Source organism: Camelus ferus, chromosome 2, assembly GCF_009834535.1.
Source record: "Camelus ferus isolate YT-003-E chromosome 2, BCGSAC_Cfer_1.0, whole genome shotgun sequence".
NCBI classification, from domain to species: domain Eukaryota; kingdom Metazoa; phylum Chordata; class Mammalia; order Artiodactyla; family Camelidae; genus Camelus; species Camelus ferus.
In genome coordinates this window covers 91,400,188-91,422,176 of record NC_045697.1, presented here as the reverse complement: position 1 = coordinate 91,422,176, position 21,989 = coordinate 91,400,188, and the positions used below count along the sequence as shown (strand labels likewise).

The 21,989-nt window shown below is 35.0% G+C and overlaps 1 protein-coding gene across 12 annotated transcripts in view; it reads left to right on the top strand.

Annotated features, from left to right (window-relative positions):
• Positions 1–21,989, top strand: part of SCLT1 (sodium channel and clathrin linker 1) — a 168,631-nt gene that overhangs the window by 129,827 nt on the left and 16,815 nt on the right. For 6 of the 12 annotated variants that reach the window (XR_004313715.1, XR_004313714.1, XR_004313717.1 and 3 more), the window contains exons 18-21: positions 13,344–13,422; positions 15,895–15,990; positions 19,590–19,654; positions 20,977–21,057. Coding sequence is in view for 6 of the 12 variants with exons in the window: in XM_032463381.1 (XP_032319272.1) it covers positions 13,344–13,422; positions 15,895–15,990; positions 19,590–19,652 (238 nt within the window). In the remaining 6 variants the exon portion in view is untranslated. Of the gene's footprint in view, positions 1–13,343; positions 13,423–15,894; positions 15,991–19,589; positions 19,887–20,976; positions 21,058–21,989 lie in introns of those variants that run through there. The other 6 variants (XM_032463381.1, XM_032463384.1, XM_032463375.1 and 3 more) reach the window with 1 other exon arrangement.

Below are 21,989 nucleotides of genomic sequence, written 5' to 3'. Positions count from 1 at the left end.
GGTTGAAAAAGATTACTTAAAAGTAAAATGATTATCAGAAATAAATAGGTCACATTTTTACATGCTTTGAATATTTAGATTTAATCATATTTCTTTAGACATCTTTTTTAAAACGAATAATTATGCTCAAGTTAAATATGTCTTGATTATGTAATTTTTATAGAATTATTAAAATTTGAGAAAGCATTTTCTAGCAAGTTTTCATTGTATGTATTTAGGACTTTGCATGGGAAAATATGGTTTAAAAGGGTATAGTTAACCTTTGCTTGATATGCCTATGTTGATTGTTTAAACCACAGGGGTAAAAAAGGACATATGTTCTAATATACTAAGAAAGACTTTTGGCACGCCTCTACTACATCACTAAAATTGGGTTATCATGCTCTGTCGTGCCAAAACTAAAATGTTTGCTTTCACAATAGAAAATACGTTCATAAGATTTTGCCTTATGATTATTTCCTTTCATAAAAGGATTACATATTCAATAATGTTGAGAAATAATATAATATTTTTAGCACGGAAGGAGGCAGCAAAGCATTATAGATAAAGAGCACTAACTTAGGAGTCAGTCAGACCTGAGTTTGAATCCCACCCAACCTCAACCCTTTACACTTACCTGTAAACCCCATATGTTATTATAAGGCTTTACTTATATGAAATATAAGGTGTTAACTGTATGTCTGGAGTGTTAAAATATTTAGGAAGCAAACATGGGCTTTGGAAATACCCTTTATAAATGCTAAGAGATTGTTGAATTCAAAGTAAACCATGATGTAGTGTATGAGACCTGTGTATGAGAAGCGTACATGCTTATTTCATTTCTAATTGTACAAAACATTACTAATTCTAGAAAGCACTAGATTTTATACAGAATTTATGTATGTGAATTGCATTTCCCTCCTCTTAAGCGACATAAATAATACTGAGGAATATATATATGAAACCAAGTCAAAAATGTTTTTGTAATAAAAAAGTAGATACTAAAGTATTTTCACTGACTTAAAGGTGAAATATCTCACCTGTTGGTCATAATGCATAATTATGTGGCAGCCATGCTAAATTTATATTTTCAAGGTGGAAAATTAAAATGTATACTTATTCCAGTGGAAAAATATGTGATGAATATGATGATCTATGCTGGACGTATTTACAATAACATCCATATTGGGCAATAGCAGATTGATGTGTGCTGTGTTGTACTGATAGTGGACATGCTAACTGCTAGAGGGTACTTCTGTATCTTTGGGGAAGGATTCATCTTCTCTCCTTAGAAATGGGTTTTTTTTTTAGAATGATTCGATGATACAGTCCCAAGTCCTCCACCAAGTAGATCTTTTATTAATAATAAATTACATAATAAACAAAGAACAATACATTTAAAATACAAGTAGCTCATTTGATGCATTTGACTCTCCCACTCAGGATTTCTCTGTATATACCATGAATTTATGTATTCTACCATTCATGTAAAAAGTGTTTTATTAACAGCTATCAAAAATGGGCTTTTTTATGTTAGGTCCCAGCATCCTGCTTCCCAGTTCACCACTGTTGTATCACATTAAGCATCAAAGCTTTCCTCCTGAAAATCTGCCCTTCAAAAACTTAGTGCTAGTCTGTCCTCACCAAATCTTGAGAACGGTTGGCTCTTTGTCCTCTCTACTTCGTAACAACTAAATTATTATAAATTGGTTGTTTTCCTGCTTACTACGTATCCACCTGTTTACTCTAGTTAGAAGAATATTAGAGACCAAATCAAATACCAATTACCAGGATAGCCATGAAACACTTATGATCCTAAAGTCCATTCTGGAATAGTTTTGCTGCCTTTGGAAACCTCTGCTCCTTCTGACAACTGACAATTAGACGTGATTAGATCTACCCTAATGAGTAAATATGGCCATAATTAAATGTAACACAAAATAATTAAATAAAACTTCCTTCTCTAGGAAGATTTATTCCTTCTTCCTACAGAAGGAAGTTTTTTATCTTGGTATCAAAAAGCTTAATATAAAAAGCTTTGTAAAAATTTGAGCTGTGGTATCTTCTTTCAGTTTGAGGTTTATTTTAATTTGTAAAATTTTATTAATCTATAATTATTCCCTCTTAGTTACTCCTTTATCTTGAAATGTATGCAACACAGAATTTTGAGCTTCCAAGAGGAAACCATTTTACAAGTTACTTATTAACATGTAACATATATAGCTGTAATATATCTACTAATCTTATTTGAGTAAGAGATTGTTGTTATTTTTACAGATTAAATTTTAAAACTTTTACAGGGAAAAAAAGAGATGAGAAAGCTGTTTGGTGGTATTGGGACCGGAATTGATAATTTAAAGAAAACACAGAAAAATAAATCATGTAAAATTAGAAATTTTGTTCATGATAATATGGCTTTTCAAATGGTGAAAAAATGATGTTGGAAAAATTTTATTAGTTAGAATATTTTTTACTATTATTACACAAAGTAAATTCCAGATGGATTAAAAAGCTAAATTAGAAAAAAGAAGATATTGGAAGAAATAAAATTATTTTTACTATCTTAGAATGGAAAAGTCTTTCTAGTCAAAACACAAACCCAAAATGCAAAAAGAAGGGAAAATATTGATTAATTTATTTAACTATAAAAATTAAAATTCTGTATGAAAAAAAGATGCTAAACAAAGATAAAGATAATAACAAAAATAAAACAAAGGATTAATATGCAGTATCCATGGAGTTCCATAATTAAGAAAAAGAATAACAGCATAATAGATGAACATCCAGCCCAAAAAAGCAGAAATACAAAGCTCCTCTAAACGTATCAACCGAATTCAGCCACACTGTTCACTGAATGCAAATTTAAACAAGTTTGCCGAGCAAACTGGCAAAAATGGAGAAGATGGTTAACATGCAGCATCTGCAAATACAAGAGGAAGCAGGAATGGGGTATACAGTACTGCTGACAATATAAACTGGCCAAATCCTTTTTGTAAGGTAATGTTGCAATATCCAACAAATTTAAACTATGCATATCTTTTTGCAATATCAGGTACCAGAACCTGTCCTTCAGGAATGCTTGCATATGTGTAAACATGCAGTAATGTACTTGTCCTTTCCATCTGTCAGGGCTTTTCCTGTGTTTAACCATAGCTGTTAAAATAGTCTGGATCACCCTGTTTTCTCTGCTGTCAGGTTTTGTTTGTTTGTTTGGTTGGGTTTTTCTCATTCTATTCCATCTTTCATACTAATCTTAGAATTCTTTTCCTAAAAAGCAAACACAGTCCTGGCCCTGCCTACTTAGAGAATTCTGTTTTATTGCTGCCTGTGGGTTTTTTACAATCTTTCCTCCACCTGATTATTGTCAGTCTGCCTCTGCCTCATGAAGAACATGTTCCAGCCACACTCAACAACCACCCCCAATAAACCAAGAGTACTAGGCCAGCCCTTTTACACTCCTTGCACTCCGTTCACTTATCACACGTTTATTGAGCAGCACTGTTCTTTGGGTATTAAGGATACAGCAAAGCCAAAGGCCCCCCTCCTTTTTAAAAGATATTAAAATATTGATGGAAAAGTAGAAATTATTGAATAAATAAGTATATGCATGTAAAATGAGATACTTATCATGCAGAAAGTTCAAATAAGCCAAATGATAATGAATGGATGGATACCTGAGACTCGCAGACAAGGGTGATCCTGTGAGGAAATGAATCTTAAGATCTGGTGACAAAAAGGATCCTGTCATTTAAACATCAGGGGAAAGAGCATTTCAAGCAGGGAGAACACTAGTACAAAGACCCCAAGGCAGCAATTTAACTGGTGTGTTTGAAGTAAAAGAAATAGTATGCTAAATGAAGGCAATTGTGTAAGATTTAAGCAGTGCCAGCCACCACAGCAAACAAACTCTTAAATCTCAGGGGCTTGACACAACAAAGGTTGACTTCTTGCTTATGTTACATGTCTAAGCAGTGTGGCAGGAAGGCTCTGCTGGTAGAGGTTCCATTATCTTGAACATATGGTTTTCCAAGATCACTGGAACAGGGAAGAGAAGTGGAAGAACACTAACTCTTAGCTAACTGAGCTCTGAAGTGATGCTCATCACTTCCGTCTATCTTCATCGGCCAAGCTAGGCATATGGACCTGATCTAACTGCATAGGAGCCTAGGAAATGTATATGGAGCACACAGCATGTTTGGTGGACACTGTCTCTGCTGTTGACATGGACCTGATCTTGTAGGGTTTTATTAGCCAGGCTGAAGAGTTTAAAGTGTGAATGAAGGCCAGCAAACAGCTTTGAAAGGAGAAGTCACCTGAGCTGATTTCTTAAAGATCATTCTGGCTACTGTGTGGAAAATGGAAGTGAGTAAAAAGGCTAAGGAGGGACCTAGAAGGCTGTTGCAAGTCTTGTTAAGAGATGATGTGGCTTTGTAGAAAAAAAAGAAAGAGAAAAGTGGATTAGTTGGGAGTCTTTTCATTGTTAGATGTAATAGAAGGTGCTGATGGATTGGATGTGAGATATGAAGGAAAAGAAAGGAATCAAGGATGCTTCTTGGGGTAATTTGTTCATGCTGTTTCTTTCTAGGGATGTTCTTTCCTAACTCCGCACCTGAAAAAATGTTCTTCCTTCCAGACCCAACTCAAATACCATTTTTTCTCTGAGGCGTTCTTCATCCCCTGACAGATTGAATCTTTTCCTTTCCCTGCACTCCTGTACCATTCTGCTCATTCTTTATTATGACACTTACTGAATTGTAGTAAAACTGTCATTTACATCCATCTTTTCTACAAAACCATGAGCTAACATCTTGCCTGGAATATAGTTGCTCAGTAAAATTGTATTGAATAAATGAATGAATGTAGTGTATAATATTTTCTTCTCTTGTCCAGTGGTATGTATGAATTACACAGCATTTAAGCCTAAGGAATTTTTTCAATCTCTAAAACATAATTCTTGGCTGTATATCTGTAATATTTGGCTGCCATAACTGCTTTTTTTTTCCCAGGTTTTTTTTTCAGGCTTTTTTTTTTTTTTCAGTTAACAGAATGAGAGGCAGCTGCAGGTACTGGCAGATTACAAAATGCGTAATTACTAAAAGTAACTGAAGCATATTATAGTATAATTCAACAGAAAAAAAAACATCTGGCACATGCTACGTTAATTTGTCGTAAGAGAGTTTCGAAGAAAGCGTTTGCTGCAGCTGGCGGATCCATCATTTCCCTGAAATGAATAGTACACCTTTTGTTTTTAATCCTCTCGTATAATATAGAGCAGAGTTTATGTGATTCAGTCTCCAATCATCGGTAAAGGATTTCATGCATCAAGGAAATTTTCCCTTATGGTGTATCAACCAAGATATACAAGGCCCATCCTTAACTTAAACTGTGCCTCAATAATAACAGAGTGATCTAAGCAATGATAGTAATTAATTATAATGCCCAAGATACTGGCCCAGATTTCAAACTCTTATCCCATACCTTACGGAACCATAACTTCTCTTATTTTATTTAAGCTATTTGTGCTATTTTCAAAGGGACTAGTGCATTGTAGGGAAAACTTCGCTCTTAACCTTGTAACCATACCTTTTTAGTTGTATATATATCAGTGATACTGAGAATTGAGGTGTGATTAGAATAGAAATTTTCTCTTTCAGCATGGGTTAGGATATCTATTTCTATGACAGAGACAAACAGAAAAGGGCTAATTATTGTTACAAAACAGCTTCTAATACTGGCCTTTTTGAAATAATCTTTACCTCCAACTGTCTCCTGAACATTTCCATAGAACTTCAAACTCAGTATATTCAAAACTGAACTCATCATATCACACCCAGCCTATGTCTTTATTTCACCCTGTGTTTTCCATTTTCATGTGTAGTAATATCTACCCAGTTGCTTAAGCTCCATATGTCATCCTGAACTCTGCCTTCTCCTCATACCCATAAATCCAGTATTACTAAATTCTACCTCCTGAGTAACTCTTGAATCTGCCCATTTCCTTCCAGTAGTTTAGGCTATCAGTATTGCTCACCTGGATTACTGCGGTAATCCCCTAATTACTATAGTCTTGTTTACTTACTATTTTTCCTGCTGTAATCAGCAAGACTTTCTGATATTCAAATCTAATCATGCCACTTCTCCTTAAAATACTTCATTGCCTCCCCAGTACTGATGGTAATGTCTGAACTTCCTATGAAGACATAAAAGATCCCTATATTTCCCTATATTACCTTGTACATGTAAAATCCAATCAATATTTCTTTGTGTTTCCAGCTTGTCTCACCCCAACTCCCACCTCCTAGTAAATATGCTATGTCCCATTCATACTGAGATTCTTTCAGTTTCCTAAATTTATTATCCCTTCTTATTTCCTGGTCTTCACACATGGATTTGATTGTAACACTTTTCTTTTCGTTACCCTGCTTTTGTCCATCTAACTTCTATTTATCTTTCATATATCAGCTTAAAAGCCTACTTCCTCTGGAGAGATAGCTCTAATCCCCTAATCCTCCATGTGGTTCCCGTAGCACTGTGAACTTTGTATAGCATTTACTACCTATATTATAAACCTCGTAGCTTTTCAGTATTTCTAGTAGTTCATAAGTTTCACTGTGGAGGTGACTGGATCTTTTTCTTCTTCGTCTACCCAGAACCTAGCAAGTATGTGAACTGTAACAGGCTTTCACTTCAGTGTTCACTGAATGAGTGAACTTTGTGATTCCTTCAGTCTTACCCTAAGACCAGCACTTAAAATTAGATGTTGTGAGGAAAATTCATGCATTATTTTGAATGTTTGAGTTCTTTCTTCCAGTAACCTGAAGTAAGCTTTCTATGAATGATTTCTATAAGTAAAGCTCTATAGCACATTGATTTTTGTGGCAATAGTCTCCCAGATTTATTATACCACTTGATGGCTATTTTAAAAATGTAATCACCAAATTATCTAATTAGTTGTGATATGATAGCAAGTTTGTAGTAAAAACTTAGAAAAAGCAACATATAGGATATTAGAAATGTTATTATGGAGTGGAATAGTTAACAGATTTTGCAGAATTAAATAAATTTGTGTAGGCTAAAAACCACCTTATGTGTACCAGGTACTGTTCTAAGCCTTGTGAATGTAGCTTCTCTTTTAGAGCTTTTATTCCAGTGTGGGGTGAGAAATAATAAGAAGGTAACCTAACAAACAGGATAATTCTAGATGTTTCAAATGGCTTGAAGAAAAGCAATGAGATGATACGATAGTAACTTGTATGGGGTGACAGCTGAAAGGGCTTGACTAGTTTTTAAAAAGTAGTCAGAAAAGGTGAGATTTAAGCTGAGACCTGAATGATAGAAACCAGCTCTATGAAAAAGCCAGGAAAACATTCCAGGCAGAGAGAAGAACAGCAAGTACAAAGTCCAGTGTTACGGAGCAGACCCGTGTAATTGAAATACAGTGCGTGAGGAGAGAGAAAGCTGTCAGGCTGAGGAACTAGGCATGGCTCGGGCCATGAAAATCTTGTAGGCTATTTTAAGTAAGCTATCTTTACTTAAAGTCAGATTTTTAAGTAAGACTATTTTAAGTTAAAATATTTAAGTCCAAAGTGCAGCAGTAGGAAATCACTGGAGAATTTTTAACATTCTTAGGTCTTTAAAAGACCACTTTGGCTATTGTGCAGAAAATAGACTGGAGAAGGGGCAAATATGGAGTCAGGGAAACCAGATGTTAGAGTACGACAGAATTCTAGACAGTAGGTGATGGTGCCTTAGGACAGAGGATTGTCAGTGAAGATGGAGAGAAATGGGCAGTTATGAAATATATTCAGGAGGTAGGGCAGAAATTACTAATAAGTTGAATATAGGGGATGAGGAAATGGCAGGAATCAGATGACACATAAGCTTTGCCTTGAGCATCTGGAAACATGGTGATGACGCCATTTACTGGGAAGGAGGGTACGTGGGAAGGTATAGAGAAGGAGTAGTTGCCACTTGGGGCAGGTTGCATTTGAGGTGCTCATTGGTGTTCCTTTACACTCATGGCCTAAATGAAGATCACCTAGGGGGACTGTGCAGGTAGGGAAAGAGGGAACCTGGGACTGTGCCCAAGGTGCTCTAATATGTCTGCTGTAACTTGTGATTTTAGTTAACTGAATGAGATTTAAAACCTTAAGATGAATTTTCTTTTTTAGTAGAGGTCTTTTGAAGCTGTACACAAAGTTGAGATCACAATCTTTGCAATTACTGACCATTTTGCCGCATACTGAGGATTAAGGTTTTTTTTTTCCCAGAGAATCTTCATTCTGCCTTTTAGCCCTTGATGTTATATAATGCCACAGGTATGCTTTACTATCATCACCTGTAATTGATTGGGCTTAAGGTGAGAGGCAATGTGATTTAGTTGAGAGAACATTTTGATTAAAAGGCTGGGTATGAACTCAATTTTTTCATTCAATCACTGCATGACCTTAGCAACATTAAATAATTTTTCTGAGTTTGAATTCCTTTACCTAGAAGATGAGAATAATAACTACTTTGCAACATTGAAGAAATGATAAGATATAGTGTTCATGTTCAGGTACAGTGGAAAACCCTCTTGGCTGATGTCCACTTAATCGTGGACCACATTAACCAGTGAAGTTTCTGTGCAATGGTGCTGACCATTGCCCGAGGCATTCCACACACCCTTACCTAGTCTGCTTCACACTAGTGTCCTCTGTCCCTTGTTTTACAGCATCAGTGTGATTGTTCCCAAGCCACGTTATGCCAGTTATACTTGTTTTGGAAATATATAACTTAATTAAATAAACCAGTGATGTGTAAGTACAAAGAAGAGAAAGTTACTGTTTCTTTTTAAACTGAGTTGTATACTTTGGAGAATTCGCTGTTGAATTAAGTCTGAACAAGCAACTATGAAAGAATAGAGGGAATATTGTAAAAATCTAGAATAACCCTGTATTTGAGTTGCTTGCCAGTTACCTTTAAATTCTTATACTACCTTAACGAAGCCAAAAGTGGAAACAATTGTAGATGATACATTATGGATGTGGTTTGTGTAAGAAAGATATTCAGCACTGAACCACTCCAATCAATGTGCTCATACTTAAAAAAAAAAAAAAATCATTGTATATCCCAGGCAAAAAGCCCAAAGTCCTTAACCTTCCTTAGGCCTCAGACGTCTTAAAAAAATCTGAGGAAATCTGTGGACCTTCTTCCTAGACAAGGGAAACACAGAAGATCTTACATATAGTTCAGGGTGTTGGTGAACATACCTGAGCCCATCCGTGGACCACAGAGGAGGAGCCCTTGCCATAGGTGCTCCCCTTCCCCTACTTCCATCTCCAGCTGAAGGATTGGTTGACTTCCCAGTGTTGATTCCAATATTTTCTTAATAGAGACAGCATTAGTTACTTTGTCTACAAATTATTTTTGTAAAATCTTACTTACATAGAAGATAGTAAATCAATTATATTTTACAACTAAATTTTTAAATTATATTTTGTAGGCATGTCTAGGATTTTCTGTCACACACATACATGAGTTATATAAGTGAACTAAAAAAGATTTAGGACGCTGATGGGCTAAACAATCCTCAGGGATATTATAAGGAATTCCTCATTCTTCTATTAAAATTGGTAGAAGATCATTTTACCTTAAACTTTATAACATATAACATATTACATATGCTAGAAACTATAGAGAGGTTGGATATAGTTTCATTTAAATTCTTTAATTAGTGTAGAGTACTCTTTAAGTGCCATAATGTCATATAGAAACTGGAAATGTCCTCTATCTCTGTACCTTCTGGCAGGCTACACTTAAATCATCCCTGATAGGTAAGAATGTTTCTGTTTTTAAAGATTTCCAGTGAAGAGATTACATAGCTTTACTTGGCAAGTGTTTGAAGTGTAATACCACTGAGAAACTTTCTGGAAAGTCTTACTTTATGTTTATCCTAATTCACTAATGATATAGGGAACTCTCAATTATGTTCTCTAATGAAGAGACATTTTCTCAGAGATAATACAGAGTTGGATCATCCTCCTGGGTCTTTCCTTTATCCCTGCAATGAAATATCCTGACAGGGAAATAAGGACTTGCAAAGAACTGACAGGCAGGCTCCAGGAAAGTCTCAGGGGATAAAGCTGGTGAAATCACTTTTCTTTCCACCCTTTAATACCTTATAAACTTCATTCAGAAGTGAAATCGAAGGAAATGCTTAACTGAAAAATAACCTTTTCTTAGCCACTTCAAATCCTTTGGAGAAAGAAGTAGACTATACATAAATCTAAATAAATAAAAATAATCTTTATCTAAAGTATGTTTTGTGGTAGATTCCTCAATAACTGTTTGTTGATCACATAAGTAATAAAATTTTCTAACTACTAGGTTTCCTATAGAACTTTAGCCATAAATCTCCAAATGGTTATTGAATCCCTGTGTGTAAAGCTCTGTGGTATATACTGTGGAAACTAAAAACAATCCCCCTTCTAAAAGTTTCCATTGTACTTCCAGAAAAATGACAGAAACATTAGCCTAAAGTTGACACATACATGATTTGTTGGCAAGACAGTGAGAGTCTCACTGAAGTGGAAGGCTCCTATTGCAGACAGGGTATGAAAGATAAATTACCCAAAACTTTGGAAGATTTTGAATGCCAGTCTCAGGAATTTGTACTATTTTGCCCAATAGCAGAGAGCCGTTGGAAATTATTGCTCAAGGAAGCAAATTGTTAAAGTGGTGCTTTAGAGAAAGTAATATGCTAGTGATGTGTAAGTTAAGGAAAACTACTATATTAATTGAGCATTTCTATGTGCGCTGATGGATGCTTTACATACATTTTTTCACTTGATGTTGAGAAGCCTGAGCAGTTGACTACTGCAGTAAATCTAAAAATTAAGTTATAAGAACTGGAGTTGTGATGGTAACACTGAGTAGAAATGAAGAGTAGATGCAAGAAACACTGCAAAGGAAGAATGTATTTAGGGGAAAACATTCAAGAAAAAAGTGAGAAATAGAGTTGACTTCAAGGTTTTTAACCTAGGCAGCGAGGGCAGAAGTGTCATCAGTGTAAAAACTGAGCAGGAGGATGAGGAATAGGTTTGCAAAGCTATGCAAAAAGTTTGAAGTTAGTCATGTTAAATTTGAATATAGGAGCCAACCTTTAGGGAAAGAGTCAGAAATAAAGATATAACTTGTCAGGTTTCCAAGCAAATGTGTAAATATTTATATTCCTAGAATGCCTAATACACACATTCACACATACATTCTCTTTCACTTACTCATCTAACAAACATTTAGCATTGCCCAGTCGCCTACCATGGTGCACAGTACAGTGGGGATGTTAAGAGCACAGACTTTGGAACCAAAGGGCCCGCTTTTCAATCCTGACTACAACTGACTAGCTGTGTGACTCTAGGCAAGTTGCTTAACTTTATTTGTAAATTCCTCTGTCTTTTAATTTTCTCATATGTAAAAATAGGAATCTCAGGGTTATCATGAAAACTAAGTAAGTTAACTTATGAAAAGCACCTAGAACAGTGCTGGGCACAGAGTGAGCAATGTGGGGGCATTTGCTGTTACCACCACCATCACCGTCACCTTCACTGTCACGATGATGAATAGCAGTGTTGCTCACTATCCAAGGGGGGTGACAGCGCTTGATACACAATAGAATAAATATTTACACAGATAAAAAGTAACTTTGTATCTTTGCGATCTTAAATTTTGTGGAAAATTATTACTATCTGATAATAATTATTAGAAATTATTACTACCATTCAGATAAGTTACCATGGGTAAGTGAACAGTTTAGGCATCAAATTATGCAGTAGGTGTTTTCTGAAAAAGGTATCGTATGCACTGGGTGATGGCTCACTTTATAAATATGATCATTGTATCATCTTCATCTCTGTAGGACTCAAAAGTTATTTCTCATCAGGACTTAGGTGCATATCTTTTACCTTTACATTTAACCTAGAAGACTGGCCACATTAGTCATTTTGCTTTTCTTTGTTTTGTTTTGTTGTATTGAGGAGCCAGCCGTAATTTTAACCTACACAAGATACTTTAAGCACAGTAATTTATTCCGCATTATTATTACCACCAAAATAAAGCTAAGATAAAATGTTTGAGTTTTTCTGCCACAGAATCAGTGATACTCAAGCTCTTCATCATCAGTGACCTGTATTGATAAAGCCACTGAGTAAGAATAAGTCATTTCCCTCTTAGTTTGTAAGTTCTGTTATGGCAACAACTGTATGTTTACCACCACATGCCTTGCACTTGGCCATAAAGAGTGTTCAGTAAATATTTGTGTAATTGATTTGTGGATGACGTTATCTTTTGTTCTCTTGTATGTATTTATTAAAAATTGCTTGCTGGTGTTAACAGCTACCCATTCAAATATAAGACACTAGATGGACTTACCAAGTTTTTAGGCTCACTTGGAAAAAAAATCAAAGCTGAGGTTGTTTTGGAAATGTCAGTGTATTGATTTGTTTTAGAAGTTAGATCAAAAGATAAAAACCAATCCTGAATTAACTATTTTAATACTCAGAAGTTGATTTGATCTTTTTTTAAAAGTTATTTTAAAGACTACATTGTATCTATTTCTAACCTGGGACTCTTGAAATTACCTTTGGCCAAAAGCAGTATAATGCTTAGATGTTGAACAACAGCAACAGAAAAAGACAACAATTCTGTACATAAGATAATTCCAGCTAACAAAGCATAAAGGATATGAATGCATAAAATATAGCATATGTACAATCACAACATAAATTTTAATCCTGAATATACTACTATGAAATGGTGTTGGAGTGATTAATATGAGCTTGAGTTTCCAGGAATTGAGCCCCTCTAAGAAGCACTATATATGAATCTTAAAAATAAACATTGTATCTGTTTAATATGAATATACTTTCATTTTAATGCCAAATAATACCTCAAGATAATATTGTTAAAGACACTTTGGCACTTTAAAAAATATGTGTATGGAGGAGGGGGGCGGTTTGCTTTTTTTATTGTGGTAAAATACATGTAACATAAAATGTACAGATTTAGCAATTATTAAATTGTGATAAAATACATATAAAACTCACTATCTTAATCATTTTTATGTGTATGGTTCAGTAGTGCTAAGTGTATTCACACTGTTGTACAACAAATCTTCAGAGTATATGTGTATTTTATAAAGAAAATGAATACGTCGTTTAAGATATGGTCTATTAATAAGCAGCTTTTATTTTGCACACAGGGTAATTTTGTTCAAAACATGGACAGGTATCTCACTAATAAAGATTCTGTTTTCTTAGATTTTTGAACAGTTGTATTCTAATGGCTTTTTTTCTTTTCTTTTTTTCCCCCTCTCTCTTGATTAACAGGAGTGAGCTGAGTCGACAGAAACTTCATACCCAAGAGCTGCTTTCTCAGCTGGAAATGGCAAATGAAAAGGTAGTTGAGGTAAGATAATGACTCTCCTGGGAAGTACTTTCTGCTGCAGCTTGATACACAGGTTATAGAATTTTACCTGAGCCAAGTCCAAATTAATTCTCTATTTGGAAATGACCATAAGGATGTGACTATTTCTTGTAGAAATCATTCATAACCCTAAAAGTCCACACATATTATAATGTGAATAAAAGCTTTGAAAGTCAGTGATTCATCATATAAAAATGACAAAAGATAAAGCTCTTATGTTAGTTTTACCATATAACTTGTGCTGTTTCTGAGTTGTTAGGATCCTCTTCACTTTTACCTCTGTGCATGTCTAAGATTGTTTTTTTAACCCAATTCCTCTTATTTTGTTTTAATCCATCACCAAAGACATGTAGGAAATACTTTTGCCTACTTGGAATATATTGAAATACTCCTTCAGGTTAATGCTTTAGAAGTGAGTATGACAAGGGTTCATCATTTTTTTTTTCTTTTTTGAAGAAAAAAAAAGTTAAACAATTTCTAGATTAAGATTAGAACTTTCTAGAACTCTGATTCTTTGTTTAATGTTCTAACTTTGAATGTATTTGTTGGAATGTAATTAATAGGCTATTTGGTCCACCAGCTCTCTGTGGCCTTCTATAGGATCCATGACTCTTCAGTGTTATAGCGTTATGAATTGATATGAGCCATTAGGGAACAATTAAATAATAGCCATTAAAATACTCTTTGATGTAACTCCCACTTCCAGGAATCTGTTCTAAGGAAATAATTTAAAATATGAAAAATTTTAAAGGAAGATATTCAACACAGTAATGTTAATTATTTTGGAAGATCAAAAGCAACTAAAATATCAATTGAAAAAGAACAGTTGCACATACTATGATTTATCTGATCTGGAGTATGCCTTAACCATTATGGTAGCAGCATAGAAAAATGCTCATTATGTGTGGTGTGATTGTAACTGTGAAAATGATTATTATAGATGATAGCATTTTTTTCCCCAGGTTTTCTCTAGTGTTAATGATTTAAGTTAAAGAATTTAAGACTGCACATTTAAATGTCTTAGTAAACTGGAACAGACAATGTAGTTCTCTTCATACAATTTAATTTTGCTTAAATTGGGTCACAATAAGAAATAGAATGACATGCATATTTTAACAGGATACTGTTACTTCAATATTTTGTACTACTAGGCATGACATTCACTCTTACCACTTGTATGTAAGGGCATGGGAACTGTCTAATTCAGAAAACTGTGTAACAATTCTGGATGTACAAAAACTTTTTTTTAGGCTACTAACTGTGGAGAAGGCCAATATATGTTTTAATTGATAGAATCTTTGAACTTGTTTTCATGTTGTGATGTTTGTATTTATGATGCCTACAGTTTCCTGAGATTGCTATGACAAAGTCATACAGACTGGGGTGGCTTAACCAACAGAAATTTGTTGTCTCATAGTTCTGGGAGTCAGAAGTCCAAAATCAAGAAGACAGCAGGATTGGTTCCTTCTGAGGGCTTTGAGGGAGAGTCTATTCCATGCCTCCCTCTTAGTTTCTGGGAGCTTCAGGTGTTCCTTGTCTTGTACAGAGTGTTCTTCCTGTGTCTTCATGTGTTCTTCCCTTTGTACATGTCTGACTCTGTCCAAATTTCCCCTTTGTGTGAAGACACCAGTCATATTCGATTAGGGCTCACCCTAATGACTTCATCTTAATGTAACCATCAGAAAAGACCCTATTTCCAAATAAGGTTGCATTCATAGGTACTAGGGGTTAGGACTTCAGCATCTTTTTTTAGGGACATAATGCAACCCATGACAATGCTTTAATAACTCTGTTGACTCTAATACCCTCTGGAGTCTACAGATGTATTGGGAAACATGTAGAAACAGATTTCTTCCTCTTTTAAATAATATCTTTATTATATAATCATTTAAAACAAGTCTCACTCTGTAAAACTCAGGATTTCTAGAATGAGTATTTTATGTTCCTTGAACTTTAATAATGTGTATACTGTGTCACAATTTCCCTGAGTTTGTCCTGGCACAGTGGCTCTAAATGCCTTAGCAAACTGAGCACCACCTAAGAACTTGACAGAAGTGCAGGTTCTCCAGATTCACCCCACCCCTACCTATGCTCTGGTGGTGAGGCCCAGGTCTGCATTCTCACACTCTCCAGCTGATTCCAAAGTAGTGATCTGGCATCTCAAGGTTAACATCACAAACTGAAAGTCTTGTTCTTAACCTCAGGCTTTGTTTGCTTTTGGATTTAATTAATTTTCTTTGGTGGTACATAGGGGAAAAACAAAACAATTTAGTCAATGTGAAACCAACTTTGAACTTTGAAGTTCATAACTTGAAAAATGTGAATTTGGAGATATATTATCTTTGCCTTTTATAAGTGGTAAAATGATGTCCAGATATTTCATTGATTATTCCATAAAAGTCTCCATGCCACATATGGATTTATAACTTCTTTGTTTTATATTCCCCTTAATAGAATGAAAAGTTAATTCTAGAGCATCAAGAAAAATCCAACAGGCTTCAGAGGCGACTAAGTGAGGCGGAACAGAGAGCTGCTTCAGCCTCCCAGCAGGTAGGGAGCCTCCTCATTATCCCTGGAAAATAGTAAATAGTCTGACTAGATCAAAGAGAAGAAAAATTCTTCAAAAGTTCCCAAAGAACTGGTGGTTTTATTTTTATTTAATTAAACTATTTAAAATTAGTCTCTTTAATATTTGCAGTTGAAAAAAGTAAACTTTAGAAACAGAAATAAACAGCAGTCTCCTGCTGCCGTGTCCAATGTGATAGCCACTAGCCCAGGCCGCTGCTTAAATTTAAGTTAATTAAAATCAAATAAAAGTAAAGCTGATATCCTCAGCCACACTAGCCAGATTTCAGGTCCTCAAAAGCCACGTGGAGCCATGGCTGTCATACTGGACACGTGGTTACAGAACAACTGTCATCCCAGTAAGTTCTGTGGGACAGCATGGCTCTAGAATTGTGTTCTGTCTAGAACTAGGCAGATGTTCACTGACAGATTTGGAAGTAGATAACATTGCTTTGTATGTAATATTTAAAATTGTACTTTTTTATTGTTGTTTTTAAACGGAAAAAAATTATTTGGCTTAGGGGTTTAACCTCATTTCATACATGTTATGACCATGTAAATCTAAAATACCATATAAAATTTGTCCAGTGGGAAATAGAGTTGAAAATGCATAATATCAAGGAAATAATAAGGGGCAGTTACTCTGTAATACTCACACATTATATAAATGAAATGGTCCATTTGTTCTAAAGTAGGAACAATAGTCTCTCCTGTTAGGAACAAAAGGAGAACAGTTTAGTGATTATAAATATAAGCTGGAAACAGTTTAGATAGATATGCAGACAGACAGACAAAAACCAGGTTACTGTATTATTAATTATATTTAGTTATAAATATACTGCTTCAATCAAAATTAATATTATTCTTAGGTATTACATCATTTCTATACATAGTAAAACAACTAACCCTAAATACTCACTGAATTCAGTTTGTGTTCGTAATGTTTATATATTTTTTTTTGAAATCTACTTCTGGTATGAATATGGCATGGCATTTAACAAAAATCCAATAATAGTTTGCCCTTCTATTTCCCTCCCTCTTGAAAGTAATTATAGTTTTATCAAATAAGTTTAATTTCTCATAAAGTTATGAGTTGACGGAATCTTGAATTAATCATTCAAGAATTCATTTATTCACTGAGATTATAAGGTAACAGGAGCCAAGGTACTAGGCAGTATCTTGAGAGGATGCAGTTTGATGTCAGGCGAATAGCCTGGTACCATTAGGTGGCCATGTGACTTTGGGCAATTTCAGCTTCTCTAAGCCTCAGTTTCTTCATGTTTTAACGTAGGATAATAACACCTCTCTGATAGAGTTATTAAAAGATCAAAGGAATTAACACATATAAAGCACTTAGCATAGTCATTAAGTGTAAGTAGATACTTAGATATATAGAAATTAAATTAATATAGCACAGTCTTAAAAGCTTTCAGTTTACCTTTTTTAAGGAACATGGTAAAGAAAATAATACCTACTTAAAATCAACTACCTGGAGTTCTTTAACAAGAAGGGTACAGTTACAGAATCTTAATTGTATAAACCAATTGTCTCTAGTCTCCTTTCTGACAGAATTAAACCTAAGCAGTCTGACACTGACGTTTCTCCTGCAATTTAAACTCCTTAATGGCAGAGATTCCACCATTCTCTTTGTAGCTTTTTTTTTTTAATGTTTTGTCAGTAACCACTTCACAGATTTCTCCATAAGCCTTTTTCCTTGCATTCTGTTCTCATTTGAAGATGGAAAATAATCATTTAGCATTTTCGCCGTACATAGGGAGTTTATTCCCTGGAGTTAACTTTTTTTGTCCTATTTTAAATGTGTCCAAGTCATAAACTTTTTAAGACATATATTCAGTTTTTTACAAATCTTTATCTTTGCCTTCTCTCAATCTTTTCTAATTTTCCCATTTTACTCTAAAAACTGGAAACTGCTATTAGAAATAGTATCCTGCTAAGGGCTTGATATTTAATGAAATAAAGAAGTTAAGAGGTCTGTATTGTCTCTAACATGTGACACTCACCCATGCAGCCCAGCCAGCATCATGTCACTGGTTCAGCACAAGCCCTGCGCTGTATTCATTCAGTCATGCTCGAAGTGTGCTCTTCTGATTAACTTTCTCTATACATTCTTCTTCCATCTTTGGATTGTGGTTAGATGTTCTAAGTGTATCATTCTAAATTGTTGAATTCCACACTGTGTTCTTTTGACAGTATGGTATTTTAAAAAATCAGTGTGGTGAAGCCTTTCTCTGCAGTACACAAAACCTAGAAACTATGAGAATTTAATAAATGTGACTATGTAAAATTTCAGATTTCTGCATTAAAAAATCATAAAGTCAGTGACAAATGGAGAAAATTATTTGCAACACATAGACAAAAGGCGAATATCCTAAACACATATAAAGAGTGACTAATCAACAACAAAAAAAAAGTACTATAGTACAATGGAGTGAATAAAGGATAAAAGACAAGTGGCTTTTAAACATTTAAGAAATGCCCAGCTCATCCTCACCCATAAGACAAATGCAGATTTAAACTGTAATCACATACCATTTTTCACCTGTCAGGTCATGAAGCTTGATAATACATTGTGCTGGCACTTTCACACATCAATGATGTAAATGTGAATTGGTACAACCTCTTTGGTGCCCAGTCTGGCAATATCTCTCAAAAATTGGAAATGTGCCTAAGCTATGATCCAGCAGTTCCAAGAATGTATTCTGCAGGTGGTGTATTTGCACCTGGCAAGTCTGTGCAAGGATGCATGTAAAAATTACTAATTGCAGCATCACCTATAATTTTAAAAGATTAAAAACCATCTAAATGCCCATCCACAGGAAACAGTTCAACTATGGAATATCCATGCAAGGGAAATTTTGCAGCTGTTAAGAGGAATAAAGTGATTTAATGTGAAAGTATTTCTAAGGTAGATTGTTTAGCAGGAAAAAAAGATGGAAAGTATCTCCAGTACTTTATCATTTTTTAAAGAAAAGGCGGTGAGGAAATATATGCATATGTTCTCACTTAGAATATGTCAAGAAATATACTTAGGAGCTGGAAATAGTAGTATCTGGAAAGAAGGCTGTGGAATGAAGGACAGAGATGGGAAGACTTTATGCTCTTTGCTCTTTTGTACTCTGAGATGTTTTTAACCATGTGTCTGTATCATCAATTTCAATTAATATTCAAAGGTTGTTTCCCCATTAGACTTATTATGATCTATCATCACCTTTTTAATACCTGCCCTGCATTTTGCTGGCTCACATGTAGTTTGTGTTCTAGCTCATTTTCTGATTAACTTTTATCTAGATGTTTTTCATCCATTTGTAAAGTATGTTTTGGAATTCCAAGTATATCACTGAGCTATGGAATGTCATATTTGACATGCATATCTCTAGTGTAATACAGACATTTTAAAGTATCAAGAGTGAAAGAGAAATGAACACAAAAAGTGACCTCCTACAAGACCCTTTACAATAAGATTATTTTTAATAATTGTAAGTTATGACGTATTATACTTTGTATTAGTCTAAGATTTTCCATAGAGAAAGTAACTATTTACTGATTGTTTATTTCAATTGCAGCTCAGTGTGATTACAGTGCAGAGAAGAAAAGCAGCCTCCATGATGAATCTGGAAAATGTTTAAAAGTATACATAGTTCACTCCCAGAACTTTAGAGTTGGGAAAGCTGTTGGACTAGAAGTGTATTAAAATGGTAAAACCTGCGTAGAATGGTTAAGGCTTGTGTCATTTTGCATAAGCATTTTCCATTCTGTTTTGAGGGTTATTGGAAAACAGAACAGTGACAGCTTCCTGTAAGTAAAGAAAATATAATTCTATATTGAGCCTCAGTGGAGAATAAAGCCAATTGGGAAGAACTGATTGCCTTCCTCGACATGTCTATTTTTTTTAATTCCTCCTTTTTCCCTTGGAAGAGTGTAATAATTTTCAAACTGTTCTAATCATGAGTTTTAAGAAAATGCTAGAATTTCAATATTTCAGTTTCCAAGATTTGAGAATTTTGCATCTAATTGTTCCTCATAGCTTATTTTTAAAGTTCCCAAGTACCCATATTATTATGATCTCATATGTAATAAATTACACACTTTCTAAAATGATGCTGTCATGTATTTTAATGTATAATTGTAGTGATTCATTTTTAACTTACACAATTTGCAGTATTTATCAAATATTGATATTTAAGAATTTGGGGAGGTTTTGGTCTGTTTGGGGTTTTGAGGGAGGTGGGTAGGGTTGTTTTGTTTTGTTTTTGCTGTTACTCAAAACAGTATTAATCAAATGGAATCTTAAGTTCTGAGACTGCATGGGCATTAAACTATTGTGGTCCTATTGATTTCCATAGATCCATGTGCTCAATTATTCTCTGCTCCTAGTTTGAACATAGTGCACCCTGCTTTCTGTGATTAGAGTAGATGGGTTTGCATCTGGACAAGTTAGGAGACCATTGTAGTAGTCCAGAGAAAATACAATGAGTTAATGAGTTAGAGGTGATGTAGCAGCATGCATGTGTAAATATTCAACTAGCACAGAGGTTTAGGACTGATACCAACAAATTGAGATAGTCATGGGTCTTTGGCATGGAGCTGAGAATTGAAGCCATGGAGTGTAGTGGCTTGCTGAGGGGCCTTATGTGATGTGCTAGCTACCTCTTCCCCTCCATTTCTGCTCTATCCCTGATGAAGGCCTTCTTCATCTTCCATCATGACGTCATCCTCCCTCCCCACACAGGGTCTCTGCACATACTTGGCCATTTGCATATTCTTCAGATTACTACTTAGACACCACTGTGTCAGAGAGCCTTACCTAGCCACCAGACTAGGTTAGGTCCCCTTGTTGTATTGCTGTTAATGTATGCTATATGTTTTCCTTTATAGTCCTTACTAAAATCTGTAATTAACTCTTTTTGAAATTTTTTTCTTTAATGTCATCTCCTCCCCAATGGACTGCAGGATCCTTGAGGGCAGGACTCATGTCTGCTGTCATTCATCGTTGTACTCTTAGCAGTCAGCGCTGTTCCTGCCACATGGAAGGTATTCAGTAACTGTTTTGTTCAAAAACTGAAAGAGTCATCAAGACAGGACCTTAGAAAATGTCTTTATTTGTTGAATGACCTCAGGAAGAAGTCTTTGGAGGAAATTGAATAGGAGCAATAAGAGGGCTGTAACAAAGCAAATCCAATATGATGAAAACTGAGGGAGGGAAAAATCTGATCTAGTAAAAGCTGGGGGTGGGGGTGCAGCAAATTGTTGCTACTATCAAGTACAATGATGAGACCAGATAATACAGATGTGACAGTAAATGGTAGTAGGCGCTTAGCATTTCCATCTCTTAAAGATTTTTTCATTTGGTTCTCTGAATTCCTTCCCATCATTCCAGACTGATTTCTACGTAATAAGAGGTATGTTCCTATTTATGTTTATAGAGTATAGATTTTAGTTTTTAAAACTTTAAATTAGAGAAAATGTTAGAATTATATCTGACCAAAAAAATGAGACTATAAGGAGAAAGCACTTCAGAAACTAACATTCGAGACAAATGGAATGTAAGTAGTAGTAGTAGTAGTAGAGGTAGTAGTGGTAGTAGTAGTGGTAGCAGTGGTGGTGGTAGTAGTGGTGGTAGTAGTGGTGGTGGTGGTAGTAGTAGTAGTGGTAGTAGTGATAGTACTAGTGGTAGTAGTAGTGGTGGTAGTGGTGGTGGTGGTAGTGGTGGTGGTGGTAGTAGTGGTGGTAGTAGTGGTGGTGGTGGTAGTAGTAGTAGTGGTAGTAGTGATAGTACTAGTGGTAGTAGTAGTGGTGGTAGTGGTGGTGGTGGTAGTGGTGGTGGTGGTAGTGGTGGTAGTATTGATAGTACTAGTGGTAGTAGTAGTGGTATTAGTGGTGGTGGTGGTAGTGGTAGTAGTAGTGGTAAGTAGTAGTAAGTAGTAAGTAGTAGTATCCTTTCTCAAAAAAGAAAGTTTCACTTT